Source organism: Castor canadensis, chromosome X, assembly GCF_047511655.1.
Source record: "Castor canadensis chromosome X, mCasCan1.hap1v2, whole genome shotgun sequence".
NCBI lineage: Eukaryota > Metazoa > Chordata > Mammalia > Rodentia > Castoridae > Castor > Castor canadensis.
Genome location: NC_133405.1, coordinates 51953858 through 51968098, shown reverse-complemented (window position 1 = coordinate 51968098; position 14241 = coordinate 51953858). Strand labels below are relative to the sequence as shown.

Genomic DNA, 14241 nt, shown 5'->3' with positions numbered 1-14241 from the left:
ATCCGATGTCAGCTCTGTGAAGAATGCATGGGCCAGACAGACTGAATCCCTCTCACCTGACAGGCACTAGCACTAATGTAGTGCTCCATGCACAGCACATTGAAGAAGGTGAGGGGGTGGGACGGTGGTTGGAGAGAAAGGTGGATGCATGAGGACATCTGTGAAAAGGCCCATTCCCCATCCAGCTTTGTGCAAATCACAAAAGGATCATGGTATGGTTTATGAAAACGTTCAAATGATTAGGAATGAGAAGTAAAAGATGTGAGCCCCCACTTTCCCTCTCTCTCCCACAGCCCTCACTAGCCAGCAGTCATCCCTTGGGAAGCTCCTTTGTGTGTGTGTGTGTGTGTGTGTGTGTGTGTGTGGAGGGGGGGTAACTGGGGTTTGAACTCAGAGCCTCATGCTGGCTAAGCAAGTGCTCTACCACATGAGCCACTCCACGAGTCCTGTTTTGTGTTGGGTATTTTCGAGATAAGTCTCATGAACTGTCTGCCCGGGCTGGCTTCAAACCGAGATCCTTCTGATCGCTGCCTCCTGAGTAGCTAGGATTACAGGCGTGAGCCAGCAGCGCCTGGCTTTGAAGCCTGTCTTGTGCCAGGTCACATGCCTGCTTCTGCAGGCCTCTAGGTAGAGCATCCAACAGAGTCACATGGTCTCCAAAGGCTAATCATGTATCCTTTCTCACGGGAATGTATTCACAAAGTAGCCATGGAGGCAAGTTTGATGGATCTGCTTACACACACAGCCAGACATGAATGGGGTTGGAGTAGAGGTGCGCAGGGGTTTCAGTCCTGGCCCTGCTGGCTCATCGTTGGGGCAGGATAAGCACAACCCAGGACACAACGTGCAATGTGCAATATCCTCTTTATTATAAAAATAAACAGGCATCTTCAGTGGGGGGAAAATACACAGAACAATTGGCCCTTTGGGTGGCTATGTTACATGGCCTACAAGTTAACTTTGGATTCTTGGTCAGCCCAGCCTCCAACCCCAGTCATGGGCATGGCCTTAAGTTCATTTCAGAGAAACGATGATGTGGATGAAGAGGAAGATGGCATCCAAGGGCTCCTCTTAGGGCATTTTTGTGAAGGCCTCCTCTGGGATCTTGCCCTCAGTCTGGAGGGAAGGAATTGGGATGTGAGAAGAGCCGGTTGCCCCGAGTTCCATCCCCAGCCCACCCGGCTTCCATTTTCCCAAAGCCCCAGAGACACCCATCTTTCACCCACTTGATTCCCAGACCTCACCTGGAGCGTAGTGAAGATCTGACCTGCTCTGGTGTAGTTCCATTCATTGTCCTCAAGGCACCTGTGGTGGGAGAAGAACAGGTGATCTCCATTACTAACACAGGACAGAAGCACTAATCGGGTGATCTCCATTACTAACACAGGTTAAGCACTAATCACCACTTAACCTGTGCTACTCATTTGCTGGGACACATGGCCAGGATGAGCACCATCGTAATGAAGAAGAAAGACCTTGTGGAAACCAAAACGTCTGTCACTGACATTCATGCATAGTCAAATCCAAAGCAGAAGAACAGAGGTGTTCAAAACAGTGAAGGAGCTTAAAAATGCACTGATTTTCAAAAAGATGCTCAAGAAAATAACAAAAGGAAATTCAGAAATAAAAATTTCCCAATCAATTTTAAGTTGAAATATAAGACACACATCACATTTACTATCTGAAGGCATACAACTCAGTGGTTTTCTAGTATAGACACAAGATTGTACAACCACCCCACCTATCTAATTCCAAAACATTTTTATCACCTCAAAAAGAAAACCCATAGCTATCAGAGATCACTCCCCAGTGATCACAGACCCTGGAACCTCCACTCTGATTTCAGTCTCTGTGGACCTGCCTATTCTGGACATTTCATATAAAGGGAATCCTAAGACCTGCCATCATTTGTGACTGGCTTCTTTCACTTGGCACAATGTTTTCAAGGTTCATCCATGAACATGAGATGTTTTTCCATTTACTTAGGTCTTCTTCAATCTTTTTGTTTTCAATCACATTTTTTTGCAGAGTATGAGATTTGAGCTTCTTTTGCTACATTTGTTCCTAAGTGTCTTACTCTTTTTGATGCTATTATAAATGGACTTGATTTCTTAAATTCATTTTCGGGTTGTTCATAGCAAGTTCGTGGAAACATGTATGATTTTGTACATTGCTCTTATATTCTACAACCTTGCTGAACTTGTTTATTAGTTTCTCTTGGTTTGTTTGATAGATTCTTTTGGATTCTCCATACAGAAGGTAATGTCATTTGAGCATTATACGATTTTTAAAATTCTGCACATGCACCGGTATAACAGTATGACATTTTTTTCATGGGCCCCTTTTTCAGGGAAACAAAATATCTGCCCAGTTATTTTTCCTAAATCTCCTGTGAGTTTTCGTCATTCATCTTCCAGCTGTCTCACCTGCACGCCCCCCACCCCGCCCCACCTCCTCTCACACGTATACCAGCACTCACTTCTGGGACCACTCGACTTTCATCCCAGACTGGACGGAAAAAGCCTGCACCATTTGCTGCTGCTCTTGAGAGAGGGTGGGCTTGGAGCTGGAGCAGATTGTGGGCAACGGGATGGGGCAAACTCTCCGGATCTCATCAGGGTTGGCGTTCCTCACAAACAGCTGGTCATTCACGATGCATAGACTGTAGGAAAAACAGTCCCTGGAATGACTGGGCAGGAAGACAACTCCCCACAACCAAAAACAGGATCCTTTTTAACCACCGCCACTCAGCAACTGAGTTCCTTTTGTATCCCTATTTTACCTGCCTTCTAGATTCCTTGGCTGGGACCCGGAAGTTCCACTTTGGGAGAGATTGTCTATCAGTTTCACTGGATTTGTAGATTTAATCTACACATGCTTTACATGCATTTATCCTACCCAACAACGTGAGGACACGTGGATACTCTTATCCTCGTTTTCAGAAGAAGACTGACTCACAGAGAGGTCAAGTAATTTGACCAAGGTGACAGGCAGTGAGTGTGCTGCTGTCAAGGAAAACTGGTATTCCAACTCCAGAGCTCCTTCCTCTTAACCACTTGGATATACCTGCTGACCTTCCACAATACTGAGAATACCCCGAGGACAACATCACCACATTCACACACCACTGGCCCCAGACTGGGATTGGGGTTTCCACCCACAGCACAGTACTTACCTTGAATTGCTGCCAGGGGTAGCAATGAAGGTCCGCGTGAAGGCACGAACACATCCCTGGGACTTTCCTTCCACTTCAAGGACAACAAACAATACGTCCTTAGAGTTGCACATGCTTTACATGCTCAAGCTGCATTTCCCACTCAGAGTCTTATACCGCAGGGGGCCAGACACAGATAATTGGGCACAGGAGGGCATGGTGGTAATTTGAGGGCAACAATAGAAATAATCCAACCCCAGTGATTGGTTCCCCGTCATTATGTTGGGTCCTGTGAAAATCACTTCAAATGCTCACTTCATCGAATTCCACAGTGGTACAAGAGATTGGGTATTATTAGCCTCACTTTGTAAATGGGGAAATGGAGAGGTTAAATAACTGGTCCAAGATCACAGAGTATGGAACCGGGGTGAGAGCCATCAAACCCCACAGCCTGCGTTCCTAACACCTGAGCTATGGGGCAGACAGACAAGGGCCTAAGTCAGACCGGGATGGTTTGTGGGCACAGTGCGGGCAGCAGAACAGAGGTGGAACAATCAGAAGGAAAGGCACTAGAATCAGGGAAGCTGGGAGAGATTTGGGGGGAGGGAGCACCAGAGGATCTGGAGAGGGATTCTACAGAGACTCACCTTCCTTGAACACCCCATTGACAGAAAAGCAGAGCATCGTTTCCTGAAAGGGAAGAACACAAGAGCTCAGGATCCTGCTTAACCTCTTACCCAACTCTAGCTTTCTGAGCCTGTCCCAGGGAAGAAGCAAGTGCTCACCATCTGGAGCCACATGTCCATGAAAAAGGAACTGAAGTCATGCTGAGTTTTGGGCAATACACTGAGGGAGTCCACAATATCAAGTTTCTTGTGCTTCAGCAGCTGCTCCTGCAAGACTGTAGAAGGGAAGAGAAACAAAGATGAGGGGGCTGACACACCCTGGCCTTGGGCCCCCGTGATTGCCCCCTTCACACTCCATTTCCCTGCCCAGTCTTCTCCATCACACACAGGAATCCTTGAGATTCTTCATATTCCTGCTGTGCTTGAAGTAGTCACACAAGCTGTTCCTAGGAGAAAAAGGGGAACAAGAGGCTGTGGTCCAGACTGTGCGGGTATCCCAAGAGCTCACCTGTGCCTGCTGGTGGGGTGGGGCACACTGCTCCAGACAAGAGTCTGAGCTGAGATACTCACGGGTCTGGATCGCTGGGATTGAGGGGAATGGTCAATGAGAAGCAGGCCTCATCGTGGTAAACACTGAGGAGACTCCGTCGATCTCCATAGTCATAGGTCAAGTAATACCTGCAGGGGTGGGATGGGTGGAAGAGGACAGGTCTGTGCCCCAAATGAGACCAGAAAAATCTATGAATAGGCCAGTGCTAAGGCAGCCTAGTCCACCCCAGCTCTCCCCTTCCTCTTGGTCTCAGGGGCACTTACTCTTGCAGGAATCGCAGAACTATATTCTTTAGGGACTCAGATCCCCCATACCCTTCCTGGAATAAAACGTCATTATTTAGATTATGGGGCTGATAATGCCTCCGCAGAACACCACAAATCTCTCTTGGTCCTTCTGTCTCACCTTGTAGGGATTTATTAACACAGGAGCATCGATGTCAATGGCAACTGGTGGGGATAACTCCTGGCCATCCTAAGGAAGGGAAGAGGAAGTTAGCAGTGTAGACCATGGAATTGGCACTGGGTGACCCAGGAGATGAGGAGGCCCAAGGGAGAGCAAAGCCCAGAGGCCAGGTGTGAAATGGCCGTGGAACTACCACAGGCGAGATTACAGCAGGGGTCTGCATGGCAGAGCCCTGGAACTCTCTACTGTTATATGCAACCTTTGCGGGCCTGTGAGTCTCTGTGGGAGAGTGCTTAAGGACGTTTGCCAGAAAGAACATTCGTGTCTTTTTCAGGAACCTGCATCATCTACAATGGATGACGGTCTGACGCAAACATGCAAGCTAGGCAAGAAACAAAGGGCTTCTTGGGGGCAGGTGAGGAGGTCACGTATGTGAGGAGGAGGAGACTGTGACAAAGGTAGGTACTTACCAGGCGTAACAACGTGGGGAAACAATCCCGGATGGCACTGTCCAGACACCAAAAACCAAAAGGCACGATTGACATTTCAGGGTTGCCCAGCCTTTCTCACAGTGGCTCTCCCTCTTGCTCTCTTCCCTCTCCTTCCCCTTCGGTAGCCCTCACCTACACTGCCCTGACCTCCTTCAGCAGGGCCACAAGAAACCCCAGTGGGGGCCCAGGTTCCAGGATTTCCTTCCCTGTGCCTCCCAACCCCTCCATGGAAGGGCTGGAGAGAGCAGGGAATAGGGTGGTGGGAGCCCAGGGCTCTGCCACCTCTCTGAGTACCCAAAGCCAGGCCTTTCCATGTCTCCTGGGATGCCGGGATAGTGAGGTGAGTTAGGCAAGGCCCAGGAGGCCAGGGAGGGCAAGGCAGGAGGATGGCAACAGAAAGAGAGAAAATGTAGGGTAGGGAGAAATTGGGGGGGGGGGCACAGGAAACTAGAGACAAAAGAGAAAGAGGAAGAAACACAAAGGGAGGAGTAAGAGGCTCTACTCACCCTGATGCTGGAGGAAAGAGGGGAACAAAGAAGAGTATGACTCCCTTGCTATAGTCCTCTCCTTCACCTCCCACCCACCCTTTCTAGTCCTGGGTCCTGAGGCAGGAATGATAACATACACCAGTTGGGCTGGGCTCCACTGGATGCAGGCCTTTGTCCCCAGTGTGAGCAGAGTCTGAGCTGGGCATGGGAAATGGAGCTTCCCTGGGGGCAAGAGCCATCCCCTGGGACCAGAAGGAGTGAAGGGTCAGGCCCCAGCTCAGCATGGGATGGAAAGTCTGTGGCCTCTCTTACGGTCACTGATTTCTCCCCTGAGTACAGCTCCCTGTGCACCTGCGCCTGTGTGTGTGAGGGCCTTGCCCAAGGAATCATACTTCTCTCTGGCTCTCCAGGGCTCCTCTGAGGGACCAGGGAGGTCGATGTGATGTGGAGGGAGTGAGGGGCAGTGTCCCCGAGAGGCCTGCTTTTCTGTTCTCAGCCTTCTCTGCCCTCTGCCTTCTGCTCCTGTTTCCAGAAGCCCTCTGCTCACCGGTGGTGGCCCACTTCTGAATCTTTGGTCCAGGGAACCCAGGTTTCTCCCCAAGGATGGCAGAGCCCCCAGCAATGACCCACAGCAACGGATGTCATAAAAACAGCCAATCAGGGCTGAGGCCCTCAGCATGGGGCAGCACAGCCTCTATGCCACCCTGAGACGGCGGGCACAGGGGGAGAAATTTTGGGGGACAGGAAATAAGGCCCTTCTCAGGACAGGGGAGGAAGGCCAGCCCCATCTGTGAGAGGCACAGGAGGGCATGCTGGAGGAGGCCGCATGCGCAGAGGTGGGAAACCCACCTCAGGTGAAATGTGGGGCAGGTCAGAAGGAAAGGATACCTGTGAGCATGGCTGAGGACCCAAAACGGTAAGAGGGCGGGGCCTGTGGTCCTCCCAGAGGACCATGGCTGCCTCCTCCCTTAGAGGGGGTCCATCAGGGGCATCTCAGGCTCCCGGGGGCCTCAGGATCAGGAGAGTGGACGGGCATTATTACTAGGCATTATCTACCTTACATAGACAGATTGGTCCAGGAAGATCCTGCAAAAGGGGTTCCCTTCTAACCACAGCTCTTCCAGCTTCATCCCTTTCAGCTTGTTCAATTCCAAGGCCGACTTCAGCTAAGAAAGACCGGGAGGGAACCAGTAAAGGAGTCCCGGGGAAAGAGAGACACCTGGGGCCTGCACTCAACGTCCCCACCCTCACCCTCAGGTACCTTTGTCTGCCTCGTGCCATCACCCCGGTGTGCACCATCACCTGCCCTCAACCCAAATTTCAGGTGGTTCCCCCTTCTCACCTGGTTTTTGGAGAGGTTCAGGATCTTGACTTGGGGAGCCTTCTCTACCACATCGGACAGGCCATCCAGCCCATACAGTTTGTTGTTGCACAAGTTCAAGGATGACAGCTTTTGGGCAGGAAGAGTTAGAGCAATGGGTGCTACCGAGAGCCTCAGAGACAAAGCCGCCCTGCACCCCATCCCTTCCATCCCGATATTCAAGCACCAGCACTGGGACTAAGGCCTCACCTCAGGGAAATTCCTTTGAATGATCTGCAGAGTGGCAAACATGCAGTATCTTCGATTCAGGACCATGTCAATTTTTTGGCCCTTCAAGTCTTCGGGAATCCAAGAGAGGGGAAATCAGAAGGCTGAGAGGGATCTTGCTGGACCAGTGCCAGCAATGACCCCTCCACCAAGTTGCTGTCTGTAACTGGTCTTTCTCCCAGGCAGACCCCCTATGCCCTGACATGCCCCAAAATTACCATGGTCAGCCATACCTGGGTCAAAGCGGAGCTTCTGGAGGTCCAGGGATTGCTGGGAGACATCATATCGTTTTTTCATGGTCAGCTGCACAGACAGAGATGGAGAGAATGGCTCTGAGCTGCAGGGGGTCATGGTGACAGAAACCTCAGGGAGTGGGGGAAGGAGAGATGGGTCTGGGACATGGGCACACAACGTGATTTCAGTTTCCATTACCTTTAGCTGCTCCATTTGTTCTGCTGTGAACTTATTCTGCACAGAGTAAGGTATAGAAGAAGGATTGACAATGAGAAGTATCTGCAGGAAGCAGAGGTCAGGTTAAGTAGCAGGAACTCTAATCCCAAAGATGGCAACCAGCCACTGGCCTGTCCTCCCACCCCATGACTAGGTACAGAGAATGAATGCCTCCAGCACACACCTTTCGGCCCTCTTCATTACAAATCCGGTAGCTGACATCCTTCAATGCAGAGGCAGCCCTAGCATCCTGGACAAAGAACCGGGCCCGATTTTTGTCATAGTGGAACTACAGACAGTGGAAGGCAGAAACGACGGTGTTAGAGGCCAATGGCCCCTGCTGAGCCTGGCCTCTCCCCCTCCCCTGTGCCCACTCATCCTGCTTCACCATCCCCTCTTACTTCGATGGGGGTGAAGGGCACAATGCAATGTCTCTGAATTGAATTCATTAGCCATGTCTTGTCATACTTTCTCCCAAAGGGGATCTAAGGAGGAAAAAGAAGGGATAGGAGAGAAGAGAAACAAAGAAAAGAGAGAGCATGGAATTAGGATGGAGAACAGCCCCAACCAAGTGTTCTTTCCCGACCTTCTAGCTGGCTTTAAAGAACTTCTAACGGGACCACTGACATGGTTCCTTTTTGTGTGCCAAATACGGATTTCCTAAACTTCTTTCCCTTCATTCAGAAGTTCTTCTCCAAGTAACCAGCTTACAGTGCTGAATGTGATAGTCCTTGTCTTAGGTTTCAGAACATTCTACCTACTGCAGACTTTGCCAAGACACTCACTGTGACCTTGAACCAGCTCTGCATGGCTCCATCTTGAGTGTCCTGCTCCATCTCTCTCTCTCTACGGTTTGTATCCCTCCACACAGCAACATGGATTTTGCCTTCATTACGCCATTTCCTTCTCTGCTTGTTGCATTGGGTGGCATAAGGACTGCTGTGGAAGGGAGAGAAGGGGGGGTGTCCATAAACGCTAACATAGTCTTCTAAGCACCCTTCCCTCACTGATACCAGGGCTACAATTAGGACTGCTCAACCAGTGTTCCACATCTACCATTCGTCTCTTTTCCAAGTGAAAGAAGATGATGACCAGAGAGAGTGAAAGAGTAGCACAGTCCTAAGGGCTGCTACATCCAAACCAGGCTGCCTGGTCACTTACTATCTGACTTTGGGGTCCTCATGGACATCCCTCATCTCCACGTTTCCATCATCCTCCTGCAGTTTTGAAGGCGGGAGGATGTACCCGTTATGCTTCTCCTCGTAGTGGCCATTCCTCCTGCCAAAACTACCCTGGAAAGATCTCCCACTTCTCTTTCTTCCTTGAAGAACACTGCTGTCACCACTGTGTTCTGAAATTGGGAACAACAACAACAACACAAGTTTAAAGACACACCCACGGTCCACTTACCATGGACCACATCACTGGCTAACACCATGGTAGGGCAGGCAAAATGCCAACCTGCCCCCAAGGGACCAATCACACAAATCCCAGAAAGCAAACTCCTCTGCCTGTCCAAACATGAGAGCCTGATCTCACGGGTGGCAGAATCAGGGGAGATATCTTCCAAAGAGGAAGCAACCATGTTGAACCTATTAAAAAGTGGAACAGGATTTACAAAGAACATGGGTGTTTATGCCTATGGGTTACACTAGACACCAGCCACACACCAGGATGTTGTCAGAATCTGGCTTTCTCTCAGACTTCTCTAATCGAACAACTATACCAATAGATGGGAGGCCAACCTCTTTCACGCCTTCCAAATTCAATCAGCACAGAACTGATTCTGTGGGCAATCAGCAAACTGTGCATCCTTTTACCTGGTGGTAGAAGCTTTAATGACAGGCGGGACTGATGCAATAGTCTGCTAAACTGGTCCCTTTTCTCCACCCGTGCCCTCAACAATACTGAGCATGGACTATCCAGAGGAAACTTCCCAAACTCAGCTCTTCTGTAACAAGGGTCTGAACCACAAACTGGAATGATAATCATCAATTACAATTTCTTCACATTTGGAGATTTCCTATCATCTGTATGTGATTTTTTTCTTTTTTCTTTTCTTTTTTTTTTTTTTTTGTATTCTGTTATGATCAGAAAAAATACACTCCGTGATTTCACTTACACTGTGGTTGCTGGGCGGAGTATTCTATTTATTCCATATTATCTTTTATATTCTTCCTGATTTTCTCTCCAGTAATTCTACAGAGTGGGTTGTTGAAGGCATCAACTCTCACTGTGTAATGTTCATTCCCTTCCTCCCTCCCCACCCCCCGTCTTCCTCCTCCTCCTCCTTCTTCTCTCTCTCCCCTCTCTCTTCTCCTCTCCCTCTCTTCTCTCTCTCTACCCTCTCCCTTTCCCACTCCCACACCTACTCTCTCTCTCTCTCTCTCTCTCTCTCTCTGTGTTGTAGATTGAACCCCAAACCTTGCACCTGATGAGCCAGCACTACACCACTGGGCCACATCTCCATCCGTGATATTAGCTGTTTCTCCCTTTAGCTCCACGCACTTTGCCTCATGCACTTTGAGATTCTTTGGAGCATCTCAAAGTTCACTTAGGATCCCTCTATCTTCCTGGTGGACTGATCCTTTTATCATTATGTAACACCTCTCTTTGTCTCTCGTTAATTTTCTTTGCTCTGACATCTACTTTATTGGATAAGGTAGCCTCAGCAATGTTTATAAAGTGGTTATATCTCACCCAGCAACTCCTAGGAATTGGTTTTTGCATTTTGACACCATCCTCCCACCTCCCTCCCCCAACACCGTCTCAACTGACATATCTAATTCTCCAGGAGGCAAGACCTGCAATGGAGTTTTTCATTTGTTGTTTTTGCATCTACAGAAATATGATAGTCTCAATTCTCTCTACCTTAGGTAGTCTCATTAAAGGTGTTTTCTTTTCATCACGGTCAACTGAAACTGGTCACCAAGAAAGGGTAATATTAGGGACTTGTGGGGGCGTTGGGGGTAAAGGCAAGTAGACTGCCAGGAAACAGCTTCTTCTTGGGATCTAACAATTAAGGTTCTCCAAGATTGCGGGTTACACGTTTTGTGCATTAATCATTCCACATATGGACACATATATGGATTAAAACTGGCTCACTCTTACACACTTCACAAGGTACCCATAAATGCCCATGCCTCAGATGACTCCTTGAGGGGTTACTGCTTTCACCTGGTTACCCACTGTCGGGAGAGTCCCGGGACAACATTGAGACACTCCCTGGTCAGGAGTACACACTGGAAGAGAAAATAAATGGGAGTATAAGCATTTGACCCAGGCATCCTACTTGCTCAGCCTCAAAAACTGGGACGTGGCCAGGAGTACTCTCATTCTCTCACACTCCACCTGCAATGGGTCAGGAAATTCTCTTGGCTCCCCATTCAAAATGCACCCAGTGTCTGGCTACTTCTCACCTCTTCCATTACCACCCAGGTCAAGTTACCCCACACCTATCTCCTGGATTATATTGCCTTCTAATGGGCATCTCTGCTTTTACACTTGCTCCCTCAGCCTCTATTTACAACACAGCAGGAAGAGTGGTGTTTTTTAAAGCACAAGTCAAATCTTGCCATTCCTCTGCTCAAAATCCAACAGCAGGGACTTGAAGTTGATGAATGTGTTGAAGAACCATGAGTCCATAATGGTAAACAAAAACAACAACAAAAAAAGAGAAACTTATTGGTGACACTTGGGCAATGCCAGGAAACCAGGTCATTTTCATCAAAGTTCACAAACGAAAGGAAAACATTAAATACTTAGGTGTAGGTGACAGGGGACATGGCCCGTATACAGACTACAGAAAGAGTCAGACTCATTGTGGAGAATGAACGTTACTTCACAAATAACACCACTGAGGGGAAGGTGTGAAAGTGACCTAGCCAACAGCTACAGTCTCAGGCAAGGCCCTCTACTGGGAATCACACAGGACAGTGGACATATGATAAAAAGCCACAGGTGGACCTGCTGGATTGAGACTTGGAAGACAAAACACACGTGGGCACCCATCCACTTACTTAACACCTGCATCTCTCAGCAAATCCGTCTCGCAGTTATGCTGCCAGAATCAAAGGCAAGAGATAGCAGGAATATCACAAAGCAGCTAGTGCCTCTCACTCTCAGGCTCCACAAAGAAATAACTCAGTCTCCTTTATGACACCATGTGTGTTCCTATGCTACTTGCTGTGCCATTTTGGAATTCTGCCTGCATCATGCCATGCTGCCGAGTACATGGCAACAGTACCCCTGCTATGAAGGGGAGAGAATGCTGTAAGAAGGGAATCAATACTTGCCCAGTGGCAACCAGCATTTGCTCTGCGTTGGGCAGACTCTCTAGGATTCTAGTCCCAGGAGAACTATATCCCCAGTCCCTCGATGATCAGGAATATGGAGTTCACAGACATTAGGTATTTCTCCCAGGATCTCTTAGCCGAGCAAATGGCAGAACTATAATGCATCATCACCTATAGGCCTGCCTCCATCCACTGAGTGCACTTCCAGAGATTGCACTGTTTCTCCCTTAATGCTGAAATTTAAGGTCTCATGGGCAGATTTCTAGTAGCAGGGCCAGGGTGAGAGAGTATGCAAGTCACTCCTGTTGGGGTGGGAGCCAGGTGTTTGGGTGAGGCAGAGATTGCCACCTTGAACCGGAAGGGAGAAATCTGTTTGAGTCCTAAGGTGTGCAGATAAGGAATCACGTTGGCAGGGACTGGCATATGCTAACAGCCTCATTAGTATTTGTTAAATGAATGTGTGTCGTCCAGATTTGGGATCAACAACAGAGCCACTTTTTAAACTAAATTCATTTTGTTTGTATTATTTAGTTAGTTTTTGCCAATACTGGTGTCCAAACTCAGAGCCCCATGCCTGCAAGGCAAGCACTCTACCATCTGAGCCATGCTACCAGCTCCCATCAAAAGCACTTTTGAGAATAGATCCATCTCAAGCATTTCTACCTACATGGATTTATTTAACCCAGACAACTTTGGGCTACAGAACTGTTTTACAATCTGGTTCTGGAAAACCAGCACAAACTGACATTTTATTTTGTAAAATTGACATTTTTCATTAGTACGTGTCCTTACAGACAGAGCTGAGTATGTCCCTGTGGGCTAATGCTAAACCTGCAGCTTAGATGATGCCAGAGGAGGTGGCTTTTTCAAACAGTGGTGACAGAAATGAGGAGGGGCTTTTCCTTAATCCAGAAGACATAGCTTTCTGGAAATATGTTGTGTATAGGAAGACTGAACTGAACCCACTGGAATGTCTGCGGTCACTGACAGACACCAAGGACCACCCTTGTCTCAGAGGAAGTAAAGTGGTTTGTGAGCGAGTGTATGTGTGCGTGTGCATGCAGGGATGTGTATTAACATTCTGTATTATATGCTTTTATGACTAAGCTGCAGATGCTGCATTACAAATCTTGTTGGTAAGTGCAGCGCCACACAAAATTGGATCTCACTGCACATTTTCCTTTCAAGCACTGTTCATGTTCATCTCATCTGTTACCATTTTAATTTAATATCCGCTCTCACTTTTGATATTTTTCCATGAGAAGATCTAAAAACATGAGTTTATAGGGTTTTTTTCTGAAGTAAGTGAGCATTGGGCAGCCTTTTTGTCCACCACTGGTTGTTTTTTAAATTTTTATCCTTGTACACAAAGGATACTCAAATGTCCAGACATTCACTTTAGAAAACACCTGTGGTTTTTCGGTGTTGGCATTTTTGACCAATGCCATCAGGTTTATGGCATGTCAGATGATTAAGGAGGAAAAATTCCACCAGTGAAATAAGGAACGTTTATTATAAATACATGTGAACTTCCTTTAAGAGACTAGCATATTGATGTAGTAAGGAGTAGAAAGGACCCTGACTTTGACCTCACACCTGCCTGAATACAAATCCGGGCTCTGTCACTGAGGGCCTATGTGGCTTTAGGCAAGTCCTTAATATCTCTGGGTTTCCATTCCTCTATGAGGAAGTCATTTGATGCTGTTTGCCACGTGTTCCCATTCTCCCCTTCCAGGCACTATCTTCGTAGAACTGCCCTTCCTGTCTGCCTCCATTTTAATGGGGACATGTCAGTGACTGGCGTTGGCCAAATTGTTGTTGAGTAGCATGTGTCATTTCTGGGCCAGAATATCTGGCTGCTACCTTGAGACCCTGTAGGGCTCACCTACCCTCTGGCAGTGACTGACTGATTTCTACATGGTGAACGATCCTTTAGTTAGGGTCCCTAAGTCATTTCAATTAGAATCCCTCAGGCCTCAACATCCACCATCCTGTGAAGGACATGCACCTACCATGGACATGCTGTAGGAGAAATAAGACAGTGAGGTTTGCGGGTTGCCTACAACCATGGCATTACCCAGCTCCCTTCTTTCAGGCTCACATCTCATCTGTTAGTTAAAAGTAACACCCACTTGAGATTCTTCTGAGGGCGAAATGAGAACACATACAGGACAAAGTTATCACAGTGCGTGCC

General features: G+C 48.1%; 1 protein-coding gene across 1 annotated transcript; it reads right to left on the bottom strand.

Moving 5' to 3' along the window:
* Nucleotides 1-1071: 1071 nt before the first annotated feature.
* On the bottom strand, nt 1072-9053 carry LOC109674905 (nuclear RNA export factor 2-like). Its single transcript, XM_074062236.1, has 20 exons — nt 8914-9053; nt 8538-8691; nt 8154-8237; nt 7937-8041; nt 7735-7815; nt 7536-7605; nt 7285-7373; nt 7057-7164; nt 6771-6880; nt 5206-5242; nt 4736-4804; nt 4594-4649; nt 4351-4458; nt 4168-4226; nt 3940-4055; nt 3802-3844; nt 3176-3248; nt 2480-2662; nt 1245-1305; nt 1072-1116 (listed from the first exon to the last, which is right to left on the bottom strand). The coding sequence occupies exons 1-20, from the start codon at nt 8946-8948 to the stop codon at nt 1072-1074; spliced, it is 1686 nt and encodes a 561-aa protein (XP_073918337.1). The 5' UTR covers nt 8949-9053.
* Between the last annotated feature and the right edge of the window lie 5188 nt (nt 9054-14241).

Coding starts and splice junctions, on each gene's coding strand:
- LOC109674905 (XM_074062236.1), bottom strand. CDS start 8,948: ATGAGGGATGTCCATGAGGACCCCAAAGTCAGATA. Junction 4,056..4,167: donor GAAGAATCTCAAGGATTCCT/GTGTGTGATGGA, acceptor TCCCTTCTACAG/TCTTGCAGGAGCAGCTGCTG. Junction 1,117..1,244: donor AGATCTTCACTACGCTCCAG/GTGAGGTCTGGG, acceptor CCTTCCCTCCAG/ACTGAGGGCAAGATCCCAGA.